This window comes from Clarias gariepinus, chromosome 9 (assembly GCF_024256425.1).
Source record: "Clarias gariepinus isolate MV-2021 ecotype Netherlands chromosome 9, CGAR_prim_01v2, whole genome shotgun sequence".
Taxonomy (NCBI): Eukaryota; Metazoa; Chordata; class Actinopteri; order Siluriformes; family Clariidae; genus Clarias; species Clarias gariepinus.
In genome coordinates this window covers 31,495,869-31,519,898 of record NC_071108.1, presented here as the reverse complement: position 1 = coordinate 31,519,898, position 24,030 = coordinate 31,495,869, and the positions used below count along the sequence as shown (strand labels likewise).

Sequence of the window (24,030 nt, the reverse complement as noted above, 5' to 3'; positions counted from 1 at the left end):
CTTACCACTGGATCACTGGATAGGGTGTAAACTGTTCAGATCATTTCTGTAGAAGATGTGATGCGGTTTAGACGCATTACAGTACAGTGATTTAAGAGCTAAGATGCTTCTCATGGAAATATTTTTGAAAGAAAATGAAACAAAGAAGTCTTCCTTTTCAATCAGTCTTCTCAGGTCTTTGTAAGTCTTTGTCTTCAAGCAATGTTGTTGTTGGTCTTTCAGCAGCTCCCGTCGAGGGGTCACCACAGCGGACCATCTGATCCGCACCCAACTTGGCAAAGGTATTTCACCGGATGTCCTTCCTGACGCAACCGTCCCATTTTATCAGGCCTTGGAACCGTCACTGCATCAAGTGGCTGGGTTTTGGGCATCGGCTCAGAATTGAACTTAGGCCTTCCGCATGTGAGACACCTACCACCAAGTCACCAAAGCCCCTAAGTTTATGTCTTCATGCAATAAGTCTATGTTTTCACTCATCAAGTCTTCATATGTCTATGTCTTTAAGCAAGAAGTCTTTGTAAGCGTTAATTAATCTTAGTAGCTGGTCAGAATTCTGAGACAAAGCCCTACGAAGACTTCAGAAGTCTTCTTCATTGAAGTGGAAGACTTACTGTATAAAGTCTTGATGAGACTTATAAATTGAAACCAAAGCCTAAGTGATTGGAACTAAAGACTTAGGAAGAATTGTTGTTTGAAGACAAAGACAGCAGAAGACTAATGAAGACTTGTTCAATAAAGACAAAGGTGTACCAAGACTTACTGATTGAAGACATTAAGATCATCACAACACTAAGAGATGTGTGACACGTGTTACACACGATGTGTGCGGTAAGCTGTTGGATCTATCTCTGATCGGAATTCTAAACCCTGTTAGAAACCTAAGGGATTATGGACGTACAGTGGACATATATTATGGAATATATACTATTGAAATGTGTATACCTTGTAAATAGTAAGGAGTTATGGATTAAATTACATTAAAAAATTTTTTTATCTTCATCCTGTATAATAATAATAATAATAAATAAATAAATGACCTTTTAAGTTTCTTTTTTTTTTGTGCTCCAGTTAGGCGCAGTGGCTGGTAGAGAAGTTGTGGAAACATGAAATAAAGACCTGTTGTTTACTTGTTCCCTACACCATTCTCAATTCCCTTTGAATTTTGCAATCGCGCTGAACTCCCTGCGCACCCTCTGTAAACTTCAAGCCGGTCGGAACGCATCCAATGACAAATCATACGTTTATCCATTTATAGCTATGTTAATGTTTCGGAACATCCAGGAAGCAAGATGGTTACCTGATAAGAGCTGAAAGCAGTGTTCATACTACAAATCGATACCGACTTAAAAGATGCCCCCCCCCCCATTCAAGTTCAAGCAGATTTCGCAGATGCTTTTATTCAGAGCAACTTATATATATATATATATATATATTATCTCATTATACATCTGAGCAGGTAAATGTTAAGGACCTTGCTCAAGGGTGGTAGAGGGTTTTGTACCTGGGACCTTAACCACTGTGCCACCCCTGATCTAACACAGATATCAGAACCTGACTGAATGTAACCAGGATTCCACCAAATTCACACTAATCAATTCAACGTGTTCTCTGTAAAGGATTGACACTCTGTTGAGGGTGTACCCCACCTCATGCCCAGAGTCTCCTTAAACAGGCTGCACGACCCCTGTGACCCTGTATGGGATAAGCGGTGCAGAAGATAAAAGAATGAATGAATCAACATTTTATGTTTACATTTATGAGTAATAATCTAAAGCCGGTTGTCCTTGATGCCTCGTTACCCTACAATGACATTGTGAAAACAAAGGATGGTCTCAGGCATGGAGTCCAACACAAATATGTGGATAAAATTTGGAAATCTCTGTGGAATCGCTTCGTAACAGAAAAATGGCCACTGGCTAAGCGTACAGCCGAAGCCAATCCTGACTCACAGCAAGGCTCGGTCTTTGAGCAGGATATGAAACCAGGCACTGGCTCTCTGGGGATGATGTGGGTGTGTGTGCATTTTGTAATAACAGTGACAGCTTGTCCAGCACACCCCTTAAAGGGCGCGTCTCATTGTTTAAACTGCTCCCTTGTGGCTTTGGCACCGATTCCAGCTTTATTTAACCAATAAAGATTTTAATTCTGCATTTCTGTTTGTAGCAGATCATTTCATGGCATGCATTGTGTAGAATCACACAACCAGTGCACTGGTTTTCTCAGTGATGCAGCAGACAGTTTAAATCTAAATCGAATCTATATTAGCTCACAGTGGCTTTTTTCTTTTCTCAAATCAATCTCTTTTGAGATTGCACAACAGATTACGTTCATTTGATGCCAAATTACATGGCCCGAGACCGTCACGGGGTGGTAATTTCTCCCCCTCCTTTCTATACAGGTCCAAATTACAGAGTGGAAACTGATGCACACGTTTTGGAAGACATTGCATCTCTTTAATATAAAGTTGAACTCAGCTGTGATTGCGTTCTTTATCCCCTTGCCAATTCATGCTGTGAGCCAGAACTATAACGCAAGCAAAAATGTATATCCGACAAATGAACCATGTCTTTAATGGCTGCCATTCCTGGCACTGGCATTAGCAAACAACGAATACTATTTCCTATTATGTATCTTGGCCTGGGTTTAAGAACAAGCTGGCAAAGATAAGCACATGCCCTGAGAACGGCTTACCCACATATCTCATTTAAAGCTTTACACAAGACGCTTGTTTATAGTCTGTTGTTATTTCAGAATAAATACATTTATAGCATTTATAATGTAAAAAATATATAAAGAGACATTTACATAAAGTGAATGTCATGTCATGCAACACAGTGCCTTTAAATTTATATGATGCAAATTTACCAACTGATCTTTACCAACTGATTCCTTTGCAACTACGATTCTTCTTGATAGTTCAGCACAAAGGTTTTAATAACACCCAGGGAACAAGTTTTCGAAGGATTTTAGTCTTGAAAGTAAAATTGCGTCTTTTGGTTAAATTTTACTTGATAAACATGTTGGTGAAATCAGAACTCTTCTGTCGCATATGGTTTGCGACAGGCAACAGCATTATGTATTTACACAGTAGCCTAATTTAATCAGCAGATTACAGTTAATCGCTATCTAAAACATTTTGTTACAGATTTCAGCTTATAGTCAGTATCCGGCGCTGCTCTAATCAACGTCCAAGTGATTAACAGCCTTTTCTTAGTGTGTTAGAGGAGGGAAAAGACTTAAAATACCTACAGTAGAAAGCAAGAAGACTTTAAACTTTAAACTCTAGGATTAGGGTTGAGAATTCCTTATCTATTATGTCCAAAACCCATATTTTTCATCAAAACTGTACATGATACAAAATAGATGTAATGTTTTTTTTAATCAGCACTTGGAATTTGGCCAGGAAATAAAAATCATATTGCACTGTTATCAACCCAGTTCCAACAATCCAAAAAAGTTGTTGTCTTTGCATGAGGCAAGCCTATAATTCTTCTGAAACACAATAACATCTTTTCCATGACCATGGGTTGCATCTTGTGACATAGTTTTTCTAGTTTAAGGAGTGAGAAACTACTCACAGCATCAGCACAGTTCCATTCCGGGAGCACGTTCATAAGTCGGATTTGTTCTTAAGTCCAACAAAGTGAGTATTATACACCTTTAAGACGATTATACAATGTAAATCAATCTTGAATAAATTGCTGTCCCCTTTCCCCATACTGTAATAGCCTCTGAAGAAAAAAATCTCACACGTGTGAAATGTAACATTGTTGTTTCTTTGCTTTTAAATCACATGGGGAACCCCGGATGCCATTTTGTCTCAGAGCTGTTTTCCACTGTATTGGACTGTGAACTCTGTTTTGATGAGAATTTCCCAAAATTTGGATTATTCACCATCAGCACAGCTTTACAGGACAGACATGTTCTATCATCGGGCTCCCGGACTGATTTATTGAAAATGGTGAGGCCGACTTACTGGACATTAGACGATTTGTTTATAGAACCGCAGTCCATTCATATCTGTGGAAATTCGTAACCTGGATGTTCGTAAACTGGGTACTATCTGTATCTGCCTCCTTCTCTATACATAAGCTCACAGATGCTCATCCTTTTGTTTTTTAGTGGCTTACAAAACTAGGGTTTGCGAATTCACCTTTACCAAATTGAACTTCACCTAGATTAAGCTTAGCAAAGCAAATGTAACCATCACCAGAAGCAAATTCTTTAAGTAATTTCCTGTACATGGCACAATTTTTTTTTATTTAAAAGTTTTGGAGTTTCGTTCTAATATGCTTAATGAGTAATGTGTTACAAGTAAATTTGTTGCATTTTTCTATAACTTGAGTCTTGATTTATTAAATAATTAAATAATTGTTAATTTCACGTTCAAGCCACGAACATTAAATGGCAAACACATTCTGCATATTCTGCCTTAACATTAAAAGTACAGCCCCCATGCCAAATGTTTTATATCTAGAACTAAATATAAATGGAAGTCATCATGAACATCTCACGAATTTTCAAACATCTTGTCAACATGCTGAATATGCTATAGAGAATGTTATATAAGCTGTGTGCGTTGATAATCCATTAGATCTATCCTATGACATACATGCGAGTGTTTCTGTGCTGAGGGAATCTGGTATTCATTTCCTCCCTAGCTGTAGGATGTTGCTGAGTTCCTCCGCTTTCATCTGGCCCCACAAAGACTTAATGACGCCAAGTCTCATGGCGGTGACTGACAGTTTTATAGTGTTAGAGGCAGAATGAATAGATTAACCCACTTTAAAGGAGTTTTTTTCCCTTTGCTGACAGAATATTTACATCTAAGAATATAAAACTGATTTTTATTTTGTATCTATAGTAGTTTTTTTTTAATTCCTCAATTGCAGCAAGATGTATAGACTGGTTTATTTGTAAAGTATTTACAGGAGGAAATTGTAGGTTTAGATGACATATGGGTTGCAGATATACAGTAAGCTATGTTTTTTGTTTTTACATAACTGTTGCATAATCTTTCTCCAGACATCATTCTATCAATCCAAAAATGCAGGATATCATATAGCTAAGATCCTATCTAACAAATAAAAATTGAGGCATCTCCTTGCATTAAAAAAAGCCACAAGGCTCAGTTCTAGGGCCAAAGCTTTTTCCTATATATACTACTTCTGTTCTGGCTTAAAGGCATGGGATCCAAAAATGGGTTATTATATTCCAACTATTGATTAAAAGGAACCGACGAAACCTACATGGCTGTGGCATCACTGAACATGTCACATGTTATGATTTTTTGTTTTGTTTTTCCCATTAGTGCACATATTTTTTATAATTTAAAATTAGTTATATATTTCTTCAACTTTGACAATTACCAGTTTGTTTTTAAGGTCCTTACCTTGTCTCCTGGTTGTGGTCTCATGATCGACACCCTGTCATAGCCTTTCTTCAGCAGTACCCACAGGGCATCCAGTTTACCCTGGAAAAACACCAAATATATACATAGCATTAGGCCAGAGTGCAGGAAAAGGATCTCATGGCATTTTATGTGAAAGTCAGATTTCAAGGTAGGCATTATGTGGGGAAGCATTTGCACTTGGGTGACATGATGGCTTAGTGATTAGCACTGTGGACTTGCACCTTCAGTTTTCTCTCGCAGTTCAAAGACATGCAGATTAAGGTAATTTGCATTCCCAAATTGCCTGTATTGTGGAAATATTGAATGGAGGTCCTAAAAATAATGGTCTCCATTGATATTCCAGACTTAATTGGACTACAGAGGTTCTTTAATGGATGGATGGATGGATGGATTTGCACTTTGTCATAAGTTCAACATACCTTGTCCTAGATGAAAGGCCAAACAAAATACCCACCAAATTTGAAGCCAAAAAAATTTGAACTAACCCCTAAGAACAACCACTCCAAGGTGTCCAAGATGTAGCATACTGTAAATATGTCCCTGTATAAGTTTATCCTGTTGCAATGCAAACTCATCATAGAACAGAACTCATGTCTTTTTCTTCCTTAGGTTATAGTCCTTCTATAGTTTTATGAAAACATGATGGCAACAAGTCAAAATTCAATGCGTCAATATTTAGATTGATGAAAGTGTAATGTAGGCATTGAAGAAAGACAAAACCATTGCATAGTTTCACAGAGCCTCAGGGCTTTGGCTTTGCCGTCTTGCTCTCCTGGAAGTTATAACTTGGTCTGCGTGCTCTCCATTACCGACCCCCACCGGTTGGCAGCATGCATATGGAATAATGTAAACCACCATATGTGCATATGTGCAGTTTGAGTCATGCAGTAAAAAATATATATTCAGGACAGCTTGTCATACGGTACAGCTGGGACTCATGTCAGACAACTGTTTCTGTAAGTAACATGGAAATGTCTGACATGTCCCTGAATTAACTCATGTGAACCCAAGTGTGGCATGTATCATGTGAATAATATATGAAAAATAAAATTAGATGTCCTGTATATGGAATATTACTGAGCCCCTTAAGAAAATACAAATGAGACATTACAGGAAAAAAAAAAAAAAAGAAAAAAAAAAACTTCACGAGATTGTAAACTTACGTTTTGTTAATTTCTTTGTAAAGTAGCGTATATAGCAAAATTGTAAGCCCCTGTGTGAGATTAAGAAGTCTTGAAATCTCGAATATGAATGCAGAATTTAAATCATTATGTTTTGAGCACAATATTTATTAATTGCTAAATATTGGTGTCCATTTATGTATAAGCGAGTGATTTATTAATAATACTGATATAATAAGTGAATAATGACTCACTCATCGTCCATAACACTTTCTCCTGTATACAAGGTCACTGGGGGGCCCACTAGACTTAGGGTACAAAACTGTTTATCAGCTTAAGGTTAAGAAATCCCGCCTTTTGTGTTATGTTTTTTGGTTATGAAAATTTGTTCTCGTCATGAAGTCAGGACTTGGATCATGTTTTCAAGTGCATTTAAAAGACGTATATAAGTCACTTTTTTTGCAATAACATAATTTTTTTCTTCTACTTTCCTTTTTCTCTTTTGTGTTGCTTTAGGTGCTCTGTAGAATAGACACAAAAGCATGATCACGTGAAAAAATCTGGGACACAACACGAGAAACATCTAAACACTATTTTGACTATTTTGTAAGCGTAAACAGAAAAAGCACTAGATCGTGTCAACTGCTTGACTAGATCCATCATCTATTTCCAAATATTTACACACCATATCCTGTCTGCACAAACAGCAGGTCAAATAGTGGACTAAGGCCGATTAGTGAAAGAAAAGCACCGTGGACAGAAACGCAAGCAGGATCCAAAACCTTATTCACAAAGATTCTAGTGAAATTTTGCTGGCTTAGATGATAAGGATGTGTTCATTATGTTTTTTTTAAGTTGTTAATCTTTTAGCTGCTTCCGTCAAGGGGTCACCCCAGCGGACCATTTGATCCGCACACAACTTGGCACAGGGTATATCCTAGATGGCCTTCCTAATGCAACCCTATGATTTTATCCAGGCTTGGGTCCAGCACTGGATAGAGTTTGGGCTTTGGATGGGAATTGGCTGGGAATTGAACCCAAGCCTTCTTGGTAAGCACCTTATCCTGATCGGGGTCACTGGCGCCATAATCCAGGTCAAGGTTTGTCCATGAAAAGGCACAATATGAGCCTTACAGCAAGGGGATAATTTAGAGTCGCCGATGCGAAGTGGGACGAAACCAAAGAACCCTGAGGACGCTCTTGAGAAGACAGCAAGAACATAGAAAAGGCACCTCCCACATAGAAATCTCCTAGCAAAGGCTGTAACCCAAACTCATAATTAAATCCTGGAGCCACCATGTCACCTTGAGGCATCTATATATCTGACAAAAAACGAAAAACATGCTTACCTTAATTGGAGAGTACCACTTTCGAGGACCCATGGGTTTATGCATGCCGTTGTTCAGGACCCGGGTCTGTGGCTCGTCAAACTCCTGTTCTGGCATCTTCACTCTGGCATTCTTTGCTTTTTCCAGTTTAGCGCCCTCTTCAGTTGATCCCTTCTCACCCCAGCGTACCTGAAAGACAAAGATACTGACACTAGCTGGACAAAAGTTTTTTGGCCAAACCTGTTAATTATTAAATTTAGGTGTTTCAGTCAGGCCCCTTATCCCCCGTGAAGGACAATCTTAATCCTTCAGCAGACCAAGACATCTTGGACAATGCTACTGTATGCTTCCAACTTTGTGGAAACACTTTGGGGAAAAGCTCTTTTCTATTCCAACATGTCTGAGCCTCAGAGCACAAAGCAAGGGCTATAAAGACATGGTTTGATGAGTTTGGTGTGGAAGAACTTAACTGGGCCTAACACAGAACCCTGACCTTAACCCCATCGAGCACCTTTGGGATAAACTTGAACGGAGATTGTGAGCCAGATCTTGTGTCTGACCTCATAAATGCTCTACAGAATGAATGGGCACGTATTCTCACAGAAACACTCCAAAATATTGTGGACAGCCTTCCAAGAAGAGTGGAAGCTGTTATAGCAGCATATAAAAGCGGGACCGTCTCTATATTAAAGTATATGTATTTGGATACATTGTCATCACATTTACTTAGGACTTCACTTGCAACGGATGCTGACTATGTGCTTGTGAAAAAAGAAGATGTTATGGTGTCACAGCATTACACAATGTATACTTGGTCATTTGCCATTACTGTAAATGATGTGTGGTAATATTATTTTCTTGGGCTGCAAGTTTTGGTTACACATCTGGGTGATCTGTCATATGTACTTTTTGAAATTTGCATTGTAAATAAAGGTTTTATGTCTGCATTGGAATATGTTATTTTTTTTGCACTTGGCTGTGAATAGTGCTATGAAGTCAGGGCTGCTTCCAATGGTCTAAAAATTATCTACAGTAAATCGGCATGTGTGTGTATAATGTATAGTATTTCCTTTTCATATTGCATAATCACGTGTTCTCACCTCCATCCTTTTAATCCCCCCGACTCCACGCCCTCCATAGTAGGAAGCGTCTACTGTCGGCCACTTCTTCTTCGGCCCTCCATCATCCTCGTCATCCTACAAGAATTAAATAACTAGTCAACTTATTGTTTGTGCAAAAGACAATGCTTCCAAGACAATGGAAACACTTCTTTGTGCCAGCGTGGGATTTTATGGCGCACTATTCATGTTTTTTGGGTTCTTTACCCAAAATGGCCCCAGCATGTTGCCAAAAATGAGGTGTGACTCTTTCTCTTTGACATTTTCATTTGTTAGCCTTTTATACAGATGTCGAGCTACACGGCCCCTCTCCCTCCTTAATGCGGTAACTGCAACTCGACATGACTCGCCCAAATCATGACTTCATTTTTTCCAGAGTTTAACGGGCTTCGTTCTTCCATTTGTGCATCATATGAAATTTCATCCTTTACATCCTTTCATCCATTTGAACCCTTTTCCCTCTCCCTCCACAGGCTCCACCTGGCCACCCAGCCTTACTTACATCCTTTATTCATCCTTTATGAAACGCTTATTTACCTACAACTTATTCACAATAAGTATGTTTTTACTTGTCAGCAACATTAAACTTCTACTGTTTCCTAAAGCTAAAGGATATACTTAATTTTCAATCTCTCTCTTATTGTAATGGTTTAAACCAGACTTAAACAATCTTAAAAGCCAACTCGGATCGTGCAGAAATCAATACATTTTTCCCGAATATTCTCAACTTAGAACGTTTCTCTACAGAGCTGGTATCTGTATCACAAAGCTGCAGTGAAGCTCATAAAGTTAGATACCAAGTTAATGCATCCTGCCAAGTGATTTACAGTATAATAGATACTTTATTCTGCAATTAAAAAAGTGAAGCAGAGTCACTATTACCACCCCGAAGCAAGTTCCTAAAGTAATGACTAATTACATTTTATTGTTTTGGGTGACGTTTAATGTTGGGAAAGTTCCACAAAACCAGTTTGTTCCTGTTATCACTTCGGTCAGCGCAACCATTACATAACAGTCATTTCCTCAAAAAAAATAAATAAACTAGTCTGTCTAAACGTCCAACACTGAACGTCTTCTAACATAAAATGTTACCAATTAAACACAACTTTAAAAGGTCATACATGCCAAGGTTTCATTCGCCAGCCTTTAGTTTTGATAACATTTAGCCATTTGACAGATGCCCTTATCCAGAGCAACTGACATTTTTTTTCTTATTATATCTGATCAGTTGAGGGTTAAGGTCCCAACAGTGGGAACTTGCTGGTTGTATGGGTTTGAACCTGGCACCTTCCAAACCGTAGTCCAATGCCTTAATCACTGAGCTACCTCTGACATCTGTGCAAAAATGATCATTATGTGCAAAAAAACGCCATAGATGCGATAACCTGGTCATTCAGTACAAGGTCATCGGCTGACTTTGCACTGTTGCCACATAATGTTGCTTAATCTAGACCTGAGCAACTGATGCAACCACAGATCATAACACTGTCTCCAGAGACTTGTACAGTGGACACTATGCATGATGGGAGCATCGCTTCACGCGCTTCGCTTCTTACCCTGACTGAGCTTCATGCACTAACGTCAAATAAAAAGACAGTTCTCTTTTTCTAACTTCATCTTTAGTCCATATGCATTCAAAGAACCTTTATTTTTTTTATACCCACACATGCAGCAATAGAGATATTTTTCACATAAGCAAATCATGTGAGAAGGCTACATATGATTAGGCTTAGGCTGCAGATTGGTGTTTACTTTGAATGGAATCCTACACGTGGGATCCATGGCTGGTTTTAATCTCATTTCTGCAAGAATAATGGAAGGTGACATTTAGAAAACTACTGATTTCGCCCTGGAACTAGGTGTATTTCGGACATTTGGAAAAGATTTGCAAATTCTTCCTCATCTAAGGCAGTCGAGTTAAAGTGATGTGATGCAGTGAGGTATGTTGAATATCCCAGCTTTTTGTTAGTAGTCTGGGGTCAGAGATTATACAGCAACCCTGGAGTAGAAAGGGTTAAGGGCCTTCCTTAGGGGCCCAACCTGGCAGAGCTGGGGCTTGAACCACCAACCTTCAGTCTTACCATTGCACCTTTTATCCTGTAAACGTGTAATGTTGACAAATTGCCATAAAGAACAATCCTGCGTTTCTTAATTGCCCTCTGTATTTGGCACCACTTAGAACTATGATTTAAAAAAAAAAAACGTATAAACAGGACCGGTTGCCTCTACAGTAATCACTGTCCTCAATGCACAGTAAAGCATCATAGCAAACAAGCGATTCAGGTTTCTTGTAAAAGGTTTTAATTAACAACTTCAGTCCATGAGCATGTGGTTTGGAGTTTTATTGAACAAAGATGACTGGCTCTCTCCTCACATGAAACAAATTTATGAGGTTCTTTGAATGGATATGGACTAAAGATGAAGTTAGAAAAAGAGAACTGTCTTTTTATCTGATCTTTGTACTGTATACAAATAGAGGTTGTGACAAAAATATAGCATAAAAGTGTTGTTGTTTGTTTGTTTGTTTGTTTGTTTGTTTGTTTGTTTTTACATGGGATGAATCGTAGGGATTTAGTAATTAAAAGGATTATGTTTAATATTGAAAGTAGGAGCATTTTTAAATGCACACAATGTGGTGGGGACTCACAGGATTGGGACTAAACAGCTGTGTTTCCATAAGAAAACCACTTGTTAGTGAGACTAATCAGAAATAGGGCTTCAGTTTGCTCCGGAGCATGAAGCTCAGTCAGGGTAAGAAGCGAAGCGCATGAAGCGATGCTCCCATCATGCATAGTGGCCACTGTACAAGTCTCTGGAGACATAGAGTGTTATAATCAGGGGTTGCATCAGTTCCTCAGGTCTAGATTAAGCAACATTATGTGGCAACAGTGCAAAGTCAGCTGATGACCTTGATGTACTGAATGACCAGGTTATCGCATCTACGAAGTTTTTTGCACATCATGATCATTTTTGCAGACTGACCGCAGACTACTAACAAAAAGCTGGGGTATTTAACATACCTATTAGGAATAAAATAATAATGTGATGTGGTTTAACAGGGAATAACGTTTAATCAACGATAAGGTGGTGTGACATATTGTATTCCTTTCTTCTTTTTAAGTTATTTATCAATAATAATAATAATAATAATAATAATAGTGAAAGTAATGCAAAACTGACATAGATCATTCTAACTGCACATCTTGGTAGAGTAACTCTTCCTCTATACAAAGGTACTACTCAACATTATCTCTATCACTGAACCCAACTCTCAAATCCTGTTGGAAGATGAGTCATGTGCACTGACTGATAAAGAAGTTTAACGAAGGGAACATCTGCATTGAAGACAAACCACGCCGTAAGAGACCAACAACTGCGACAGAAGGAATTTTCAAACAGGGTTTCGAGAGTTGGCATTAAACCAAAGCCTGTGTACACAATGGACAGGGTGCCGATCCATCACACCAATGTTAACACCAATGGGCCATGTCTTTGACTGCGGGAGAAAACCGTAGTACCCGGAGGCATCCCACAGAGCACGGGGAGAACATGCCAACTCCATGCAAACAGACCCCGAGGCGGGAATCAAATCCTCAACCCTGGAGATGGGAGTCTTCAGTGCCGCCCCCATATTTTAGTACTTCTTTAATAATAAGGTGTCAGAGCTCCTTTAAAGGATGGGAGTGTTAATGATCTGGCTGAAATAATTCTCGGATAATGCATTTTGTCATACCTCATACTCCTTCTGAGCAACAAGCTTGGGGAGAGAATGTTCTGATATGAGGTCATAAAAGGGGAAAAAATCTAATTGGCTTGTTTGAGCCACAGTCAATATTAAAATGGAAAAAGGACAAAAAGACTTTCTTGTAATTCATTTTTGTCTGTATATGCACGCTGAAGACTGAATGTCCAACAATGACAAAAAAATTATAATAGGTGCCCTTTAAAGCAGCTAGAAACAGCTGTTCCATTATAATCCTCTGTTCTCTTCCCCTTCCATTGTCTACTATGAAGACTTTCATGTGGAGGAAAACCTATACAGTATAAACTTTAAATAATCATGCACACCAACTTTACTATGTCAACAATCAACAACAATGTATCTATAATGTATTATTAATAAATGAAGCACTAAATAGCCATTAATAATCTGATGTACTGTAATAGACTGTAATGATCTACTGTATCTGATCTTCATAAACACACGACAGACTGACATAAGGAACTTACCGAACTGTCCTCCTTTGGAGGTGGTGGAGGTTCATGGATAATCTGGAGAGACAGACAAGGTAAATAGGAAAGAAAAAACATAAAGGAATGGGTGAGATGTGAGATAGATAAACAACCTCACGTGAATGGTCTTGCCATGCCAGACCACATGTTCCCCTGAAGGCAAAACACGCTTTATATCTTTTTGCACCAACATATCAGGAGTAATGTGTTCAGTATGTGCCAGGAAACCGGACTGGACAAAACACATGGATGATGAATTCCTGTCTGCGTGTGTGTGTGTGTATGTGTGTGTGTTTGTGTGGTTTTGTTTCTTTAGAGTATTTACAAGTTACAAGTTGGAGTAACCCAGAAATGTGTGTGCCAGATCAGTAAACTACCGGAGACTGGTAGTGAGGCTGAGGTAAGAGAGGGGGTTGGGATTGAATTCTTCCGCACGCCAAGCTCTGTTGTGAGCAAATCACATGATACCTGTGTGGGTTTAACCAATCTGCTTTTGTTTTGGAGGACTTCAGAGAATCACACTTGAGCAACGGTTCAGAGAATCAGACGTATTTTCGAAAACATGTTATGGTGACAGAAGGCCGTCTGCTCTGTGTTTTTCCACTCGGCTTCGAAAGCAAGTTGTTTCGACTAATTGACATATTTACTGAGATCACTCAGACTGTATCATGCAACAAATACTCTTTTAAGTACCAGGGCGCGTTTTTGCAAGTTTCGAATCTTCAAAGGCTTTCTCATACATGTTGAGATGTCTCCTGAGTCGCACGATTTGCTAACGCTAAGGTCGCTCATGGCATCTGAGCCAGCTGGTGCTTGCCAACGGAATAAATATCCGTGAATGCGAAAACGGACTAAGGAATATTTTCCTTCCAATCCTTCCAAAAGCTAAAACACAACTTTCCGAAACAGGGCTAGGCAAATCACGCTGCCTTCAAACAAATGGAGAGGATTCCAGTGGCAGAAGGGGAAAAAAAATCATTAAAAAAAAAAAGCAGAGGAAAAACAAAACATGATTACTTATATATAATAAGTAGAGATGAGCTTCTGTAAATGTTCCGTGTGTAACATGGAATGTGTTTTCCTTGTTTTAAAGAGCAGCTTTGGGAATTCGAACATGTGGCTTTTCGCTTCTATGGCCGTGTGTGAACTTTGCTCTAAAAACTCTTAGCTAATTTCCAAGTTGTATTACCACAGAGCTAAACACTTTCTCAGAACATCTTATCTTTCCAGACACGCATTCCAAACTGGTTCGATCTCAGCTTGAGCTACTGCGTGAATAAATATTATCAGGAGATTGGGAATGGGATTTCAAAACAAGTAGAAGAAAAGCATTATGTGTACTTCAGACCCACTCACTCACTCACTCATCATCTACAGGATATCGCTTTATCATGTATACATAATGAATGGGGGCCTGGACCCTATCCCAGGACACCCTATCCCTGGACCATATCCCAGGACACTTACAGTAGGGCAGGAGGATGCCAATCCATCGCAGGGATTTCACGGTAAGAACATGCAAACTCCATGCACACAGGCCCCGAGACGCAAATCGACCCCGGACCCTGGAGGTGCATGGCGACAGTGCTGACCACTCCCCCATTGTGCCACCTGTATTTTTAGACATGCTCTACGAACACGAAGGATGAAGGATCTTATTTTTTAGGTGTACTTCGAAACTAATTCTGAGAAACTTTCACCTCCGCATTTAGTTTTCTCTTCATTTTCCATGCTCCTAAAATAGCAAACTGCAAAAGCAGCTCCACATTCCCTTCGACTGTGACCTCAACGACCTTGACTATTCAAAGGTTAAAATAATCCAGGACACACCAGGAATTGTCACATGCCAGCCTGTGTATGAGTCAAATTGACTCAGTGGTGGTTTAACAACCCGTTTAAATGTAAAAAAGCCATGAAATTGGGTCTCATTTCACTTCGCTGAAGCTCATAGCAATTCAGTTGAGCAGAATTCAGGCCTTGCGCCATGGCAAGACCAAAACAAACCTGGATTAAATCAGTTAAGCATTTGGCACCTGACATTGTTTAAAGTCGTAATATGCCAATGACTAACTACTAGAACCTGATTTCCCTTTGCTCAGTGCAGCTTCTTCTTTAATTTCCACGGTAGCTGGAGTCAGGATGGAATTTTCTCCTGAGCAGGTAAGCTGCTGTGGTGGCCACCTGATCTCGCAACTTCTTGCATTTCCATGTCGTAAGATTAGTGGTGATGGCTCTGGCATGGGGGAGGTTGAGTTCTTCTACATGTTTGGACCAGGTTTTCCTGTAAGAAACTCCATGACTCTCTGGATCTTTAACTTAGTAGGTTGTTGCTTCCACAGATGTTTGTACGGTATCCATCTGGTGTTCATTCTGCAGCCTTGCCTAAATCACCTCAGCTTTCTTTGCTGTATTGCCTCCTTGATGGCTAGTTGATGCCTACCTCTTGTGCCAATAAACTAGTTTTAAAGTTTAGAGATCTCCGGGGGAGAGGCCCAATATCGGGTGCCGACATCTCACCAATGAAGCTCAGTGTAACACCTAACATAGTGTATCTGTCTATACCACTGATCCTGTACATGATCATGGTGGCCTGGAACCTAACCCCTGGAGACTTATTCACACACTACAGGCAATTTGGGAACGTCAATTAGTCTGTGTGTCCTTAGACTGTGGGAGGAAACTGGAGTACCTGGAGGAAACCAACCAAGCACGAGGAGAACACACAGACTGTGTGCATGGAGATGGCATGTTCTCATTGTGTTTGATGGGTTTTCTCCAGGTATTGAGGTTTCCTCCCATGTAAATGTTGAACAGAGGTCCTACCACGGTTGTAATGGAAATAAATACAATGGCGATCACCAGTGGCCTTCACTGTCCCTACACTGGTCTACAAAGGTTCTTAGGTGGATGTATTTATGTGCTTTAGTTTTGAGGCGACCCAGTACCCCAGATAAACCAATAAGCATCAACAAATCAGAATCTATTTTCCCGAAAACAATAAATCAGAAAAGTCAATCTTGACTCCATACCACAGTGCAGCAAAGAGGCCAGAACCACCAGAGAAGAGCCAACACCAGGAGGAGCATCAGAATCAGCAGCGCTATAGCCAGGATCGTACCGTCAGACTGTAAAGACAACAGAGGGACATCTAGTTTAGCGAAAGGAAGTGTTTATAAGAAGAAAAAACACAGTTTGAATAAATTTTAAATGGGTGAGATAAGACATTTATTTGTTATTTAAAAGATCTGCATTCCTAATTACACTTTAGCAGACGTGACCTACACAGCTCACGGTGGTGATGGTCACAGAGCTTGAGATGAAGCTAAGACCTTCGTTCATGCTCACATAAAGGGAAGCCACCCTAAACCAAAACACACATGTTACTTCAGAGAATTACGTTGGGTGTTCAAGTCAAACCGGGACTTTTGGTATTCTAATAAAATAACACTATTTCTCTATATGATCCCTTGCTACACCAATGCACTCATCCCAAATTTCACTAGTGCTTGGATACCATCAAGATCCAAGAGCCATGAATAGACTGATCACTGGTTCATGTCTAAAACGCTGGCCTCCCAGGAACTTCTTTGATGGCCCAAAGATTTGGAAATGGCTTGAAGTGAGATGAGGACTGTATGGGAGGGATGTGGCACTAACTCTCAGCCAATATGCAAGTGGTGTTGGTGAATGAGTGTGTGTGTGTGTGTGTACAGTTCCCACAGACAGATGTGCAAGTTGGCGAGAAGTGGTCTGTTGATTTGCACTCTCTGAATGTTCGTGGGATCGACTACAGTGGGTTCTGAACCACCTCGGCCTCATTCTTGGATGTATGGCCTTCTTTAAAACGTTTGTACCATTCAAATGTTTCATTGTGACTAAGAGTCTCATCACCGTCTCATCACCGAAATGTCATCACAAGTCCCAGTTTACCTCGAACACCCTTATGTGGTTTGATAATAAACAAATTATGTTAAATTTAACAACATATTATCTTGTTCATAAAGAAAATGACTTACGCTCCTTCTTCTATAAGTACCGGAGCAGGACACAACAGGTACGTGTCCTCCACTACTAATGGCTTTTCCACTGCAAAATTAAAAAAGTAGAAGAACGTTAAGTGTTTAAAGCATGGAATGAGTAAAATAATAACAATATTACTTGCTTATATGGGACCTTCAGGCTTGAGGATATTTATAATGATGGGTGCAGTTGTTGTGTAGCTTTCAGCTTAATAATCGTAATGGAAAATGATCCTCTCTGTGTTGTAGGCCAGGACTTGACTGTTTATTCTGGCCAGAGTTTGACATACCACACGCCTGAGGAAACGACACGTCGCCTGTGTGATCAGGCTGGATAAAGTGCTCCAGAGAGAAAAGAATAAAAAGCTATGGGGAAGCAAGAGATCATGAGGGCCAAGACAAATTGTTTGAGATATTACATTCTGAAGGTCATCACCTCTGTCACACACATGAACTGTGTAAAAGGAACTATTATTGTAATGGGGGGTCTGTCCCAAAACATGTATTCATGCAGAGTGTAGTCTGGTTTCAGGAGGATTCGATCATTGGGTGACTTTGATGCAGCGCCAGGACGCGCTTGGCACCGCGTCCTGCAACGTGTTGTTTTGCTTTGTTGACTTGTTTACTCATAGCGCAGAGAGGAATGTCCTATTTTACTTTTAAATGAAAAACACGTGCACGAGCGTTCTTGATATACTATTGAGAAAAATGACAATGCAAAATTTCACCACAGTCTGTTTACCGAGTGATGCACCAAAGTGAACTGAAGGTCAGTAGCATGCACAATGCAAACTTCGGCTTTTTGATTAATATAATTTCTTTATGAATGCGTTCATTATATTCAACAGAGTTTTACAGAAATTCTTTTAACGCCTGATGACAAACGAGCTGCAGGTGACTACTTCTAAAATTAACAGCGCCAGAAGAGAATTGCTGCTCGTTTGTTTTTTTGCGCCTCCTCGTTAAAGTCTGTTCCTTGCCCTTTAATTACTCCTTTTAAGGATTGGAAAAAGGAATATGCGAAAAAGAGACTGAGAGGAGGACTTGAGAACAAATGTGTTTATCAGATGAGTATGATTCCTTTAATTTGATTTATTCCCATTATTGCATGTGGGTAAATGTTTCTGGTTTAGCATAAAACAAGATTCTATTCCTTCCAGGATTTTTTATTTATTTAAACGCAATAAATTTTATTAATTGAATTTTATTCAACTGTTTTTAATCAGAGATTTTTTAATTTTTTACATGTGGTTCTTATAAATGAATTGGTTTTTTTTTCCCTTGCTTTGAGCCTTCTCCACATCGCATCATTTGTTTTTTTGCACAGGTTTCATATACCAGGTACCCCTTCTGCCACAACCCACCCTTTTCTCCAGGATTGTGACTGGCACTAGTGTAAGTATGCTCTGCATCTCAGTGTCTGGGTATTATACTGTATACAGGCATAGGGCCCAAGCACCCAACAGTGGCAACCCAGCAGTGGTGAGGCTTAAACCCCCAACCCTCCCATTAGCAACCCAAAGCTTCAAGTGCCTGCGCCACCACTGGTAAGTTCATATTAATGAACAATTACCCCCCCCCCAAAAAAAAAAAAATAATAATAATAAATAAATAATAAATATTAAAAGTTTCCTCTCACTTTTAGGGCCCATTCAAAAAAAGGTTCTTACTTAAAAATGGCAAATTGATTTGCGGGCACTGAGCTGAAGGATGTGGGACCAAGGAGTCGAGATGGTGGCAGTGAGAGTTTTTTGATGCATGCTTGGCCATTAATAAGTATTGATTTGAATAATAGGGTGAATTCATCATTTAGCAATTAACTGTTTAAAAGGGAAAAAGGAAGAGGCAAATAAAGTTTTAGACATTGTAAGACTTTCAGCTTTTTTATGAACGACCCAGATTCAGACAGAATTATATATACTGTATGTGTTTTTATAAATATGCTGAATAAATTCTAAGTGGTTTTGAATAATTCGGGCTAGGAAGGTTAACTAGAGACTGGATGACAGGAGGAGATTACAAATGATTAACAAACTGTTTTGTTTGAAGGCAGAATAGAAAGTGAAGAAGCCATTAAAGCTAGTGCTTGATAGTACTATTGAGAACAGATGCAGAACAGAACTTTACTCTTAACTGAACCAATTTTATGCAATTACTACTATTCAGCAATTCAATGCCTGCTTAGTAAAATGAAGTAGTCAAAGCTTAATACAGTCATGCCCCATTAAGCCCACCTCCCTCTTTTTGCAACAACCTCTATGGCTTAAATATCAATGGTTGCCGTGGCTCTGACATCCCCTGACCCCCCTGAAGTATTGCACAGCAATGAGGCACTAAGGCAAAGCTACGGCAATATGTGACGGCATGGAAAATGCCTTGGTACAGTACAATAAAACCCATTACATAAAACTAGTTTTAAGGTTTTACTACAAGGGTTTATAGATGTTTATGGAGAAATCTGTGATAGCCACCAGTGCTTTATATCTTCCAGGGAATGCTCTGTTGTAAAATAATCAGTCCCACTCTTTATTAATTTGCAGATGAAACTTGCAGATGGCGCTGATATTAATATGCACATTGAACAAAAACTACAGACAAAGTGCTGAGAGCTCATTTATCAGTGATACCATCTGGAAGCACTCTGTGCTGTCACTTAAATCCATGCTTTGTTATCACATAACATGTTTTATCATGAAAGTGGAAATTTGGGCTTAGACATCTAGAGGAGAGCTAGAAAAGCTATAAAAATTAGCTGATTCCACATTTCTCCTTTTTTATTTAATAGACTGAAAAGCAGACTAAAAACTCTACCAACAGTGTTTTTGAATGCATACCTGGAGGTGACAGAAAGCAATGTGGCCAATTAAAGTTTACCATTAAAACTACGTAATATAGACAAGTTGGTAAGATTTTTAACCACTATAATATGTTTAGTTTCGGCATAGCTGGAAAGCTATATGCTTTTAGACCTTTTATTTTTTACATTGTAAAACACAAGGTAATCACAAGAAAATGTGAAGTACACAAATTGTTTAAAAGAACTGCTTAAAGTTATAAAGCTGGGTTCATTAGCAAAACCACATAGAAGTACAAAAAAAACCCCACTACAACATAAAAAATTGCTAGCTATGAATGAAACAGTAACAAATGATTTCCATATTAATTATAAATTTAAATTGGTATAATGTTTGGTTTTTATGTTTTTGGGGCAAGTTCATATGAAATTTCTATAGGTAAACCCTTTTGTAAGCATACATACAGTACAGTTTGTATACATTTATATATACTGTATATATTTTGATATGTGGTAAGGAAAAATATCTGTCTAACAAGCCTATAAAATATTTGTTCCTAGTTATACCAAGAGATTTTTTACATTTCATGTTAGTTTACACAAATCTATAATGACATTATATAACAATATTAAGTAGGCCCCTAATTTCATGGTACTGAGTTCTAATCAAATATTCTTGAAGTTATTAATTAGATTATTAGCAATAGCAAAGTTATCATGAAAAAATCAAACTTACTCCTGGTGAGGGTGTCATTAATTCTGAAGCTGCACAGGACTTTATCCACATTTCTGGCATGAAGGAAGCCATTCCCCCTCACAACAACCTGGAATGACTCTGTGGAAAAAGGAGAAACAGAAAAGGCACTACAGAATTTAATTTTCAAGAGTTTATATAAAAAATAAAAAAAAAAGAATGATAAATCTCACAGTCTGATATGTGGTCCTGTATCATAAATTATGATGGTAGTTTAACAGGTATGCTAAGGATTTGGGTATTGTCATAAACAGCAGCTTATGTAACCCAAAATTCTGGTGGAGTTTTTAAACGGGTTTTTAAGCAAGTGACATTTTCCACAAACATGTTTTGTTGCTCATTCAAAAGAGGTATTTGGTATTTTGATGGAATTTATATGTAATAAAGATGTATTGAGTCGTTTTTTTGCAGAGCAAGCCATCACTGGATTTCAGCGTAAGTGTCTAGGACTTTAGATTGTGTGTTGGCTTTTAGTCCAGATTTCCAGCATTCTTTAAGGTCAGAAACATTAGTACGATCCCCTGAAACCTCACCATTCTGACCACTGTGGTTTTGAAAAAGAGCCTTTTTCACCAGAGACTTTGAAAGGCACTTTGTGGCGAGCAACGTTTGTAGCTCCTCTGACGACGTAACAAATTTAACATAACCGAAGCCAAATGAAACAAAACCTTGAAAAGAGGGTGCAATTTGCAGACAATTATCAAAAAGAAATGAGAGCAGCTGCTCTCCATGATGCTGACTCCACAGATCTATTTGGGGACGTGAATGGAACGGCGACATTTTGTTTTTGATTTACTCTCTTATCTTAGCCCAAAGTGCTAGAAAACCGAAGAGACATGCAGAATCCAATAATCTGCCCATAAAAAACTCTCCACTCTCAGCTCACTTTATCCAGCTGTCTCTGCTTGAAGATCCTTGATTCAGTTCTGTTCTTCATACTCAGCATTATTCTGCAGACTTGAAAGAAAAGGATCCTTGAGGCTTCTTTTATCTCGCAAGCTTGCTTTTAAGAGTTCAAGCCATGAGCACATTCTTCACCAGACAACTTCAGTGAAGCGCTTATTGTCTCCAACAGACATAAACAACGAGACGATTCAGACAGGAAGCATTAGCTGAAGTCATATTTATTCATCTGGTCCCAGAACTGTGACTGCAACTGTCCTGTGAGTTGGTCTTTGATTTTGTGTGATCTCAAAATTCACATCGGATGGTCATGTCAAGACCTTGTCTCAGGTCATGAGCGGCGTATGTAGTATAGCAACACTCATTGTCTATACTGCTTAATCCTGTATAAAGGGTTGCAGGGGGTCTGGATCTCAGGAGACCTGGGGCATGAGGTGGGGTACACCCTGGACTGGAACTGTCGATCCCATGCAAGGCGCACACACACACATTCACACACTAGGGGCAATTTGGGATTGTGAGTTAAACTAATCTGCATGTCTTGTTCGGTGGGAGGAAACCAGAATACCCGGAGGAAACCCACCAAGCACTGTGGGTGCAAACTCCATGCACACAGACCCTGACTCCACTCTAAAAAATGATTCTGTGGCCTTGTAAATTTCACAGTTATAAAAAAGTTATGTTACCTTAATAAAATCTCTAAAAGTCACATACATGATTGTTTGAGTTAGACAAATTAAAATAAATGCCTAAAAAAACAATTATTCATTTTGTCTTAAATTAACACTATAATTTAAGTTTACTTCACTAGTAAAAATCAGTATTTGACTAACTGAATTATATATTTAACTTGCACTTAATATTTTCTGATACATTTCAATCAAAATATCTGTTAATGGAGTAATTGTACTGATTAGTTTCAAGAACTACAATTATAAATTATTCCAACTCAATATTCTTTATGTTTAACAACAAAAACTTAAATAATTGAGTAAATTGCGCTGTGCAAGTGCTCATGGGAAGTCTGGTGTAACATCAGAGACAAGAAGGCTGTGAGGATGTGAGAATGGACATGAAGCACCTGGAACATTCCTTATAAATCCTGGTGAGTAAACAGCTAACACAAGTTACTGTAATAATGACTCTGTCTGCCTGCACACACAACTTTATAGTGTGTGAGTTACTGTTCTGAATCCTGTCACAGCCGAGCTCCAGAGCTAACGATAGCTAGCAACAGGCCGGTCCTGGGGTTCAGTGTGATTTAGCTTGTTTGTTCCCACCACCAAACTGCTCAGCTAAAGCGGCGTTAACACAGACACTTAAACTCTGGTGTAAAAGGAGAGATTTAACACCGAGCAGCAGCGCGTGCATGTCCGGGTTTTTTCCGGGTTTCTCGGTGTAAACGGCGGCGGTTGTGCCGCAATATTTGAATTTCTCCCGCCAAATGCGGTGATTTTGCGCAGCCTACCGCCACTGTGGCGAGGATATAAAACTAACATGTTCAAATACAGTAATTAACGCATTTGTAACGGTCCACTTCACACACTGAACCGCGAGTCTGCTCGGTCACTCCGACACTTTAAGGAGGAAACTCAGAACAAATCCGGTTTAAACAGCAGAAATGAGGTGCAGTGTCCGGACTCGGGCACTGTTTTATCCGTTACTGTATATGAGTATTTTTAACATGATTAAACACTGAGCAAGCAGCACCAGATGTTATAAAATAAATGTGCTAAGTACTGTACTAGTAACTAAAGCTATGAAATATAAAGATTTAGTGAAAATACAACATTTCTCTCAGAATTAGAATTGGGAGAAAGTAATATGAAATTAAAATATTGAAGTGAAACATTATGTATGTTCTGATATGTAAGTAAAAGAACCTAAAACTGATTGATTTTGTGTGTGTGTTTGTGTGAAACATGTTATATATTTTCTATATCTCTTTCACAGCACCAACACCACTAATGAAGAGAAGTTGAATAGAGATAAAACAGAAGGTAAATGTCAACCTTTTTAAATGTTACAGAAGTATTAAATGTGTAACCATTGAATAAAAGATAGAAATAGACTATAAGTCCAAAAAGTATGTATTTGAATGGAAGTACTATTTTACCAGTCTGGTAGACTTTATAGTAACAGTCACACTTGAACTTACTTGTATACTTTTTTTTTTTTTTCCTTTTTCAGGTGCCAGCTTATGGGATGGCGGTGTAAGCTCTGCACATTTGTCATATCATCAAAAGGAATTTCGATCATTATCGAGTGAAGCATGGTGCTGTTGGTCATGGATATTTAGTGTCCTGTGTTTATTTAGACTGTCATTGCTTCTTTAAGATTTGAGAAG

At 38.9% G+C, this 24,030-nt stretch overlaps 1 protein-coding gene across 1 annotated transcript in view; it reads right to left on the bottom strand.

Moving 5' to 3' along the window:
* Positions 1-24,030, bottom strand: part of LOC128530167 (anthrax toxin receptor 1-like) — a 47,764-nt gene that overhangs the window by 8,359 nt on the left and 15,375 nt on the right. The window contains exons 10-17 of the mRNA XM_053503917.1: positions 20,763-20,861; positions 17,230-17,299; positions 16,496-16,574; positions 16,243-16,338; positions 13,211-13,252; positions 8,963-9,058; positions 7,884-8,051; positions 5,393-5,473 (exon numbers count right to left, since the gene is read on the bottom strand). Coding sequence (XP_053359892.1) covers positions 5,393-5,473; positions 7,884-8,051; positions 8,963-9,058; positions 13,211-13,252; positions 16,243-16,338; positions 16,496-16,574; positions 17,230-17,299; positions 20,763-20,861 — 731 coding nt within the window. The remainder of the gene's footprint in view (positions 1-5,392; positions 5,474-7,883; positions 8,052-8,962; positions 9,059-13,210; positions 13,253-16,242; positions 16,339-16,495; positions 16,575-17,229; positions 17,300-20,762; positions 20,862-24,030) is intronic.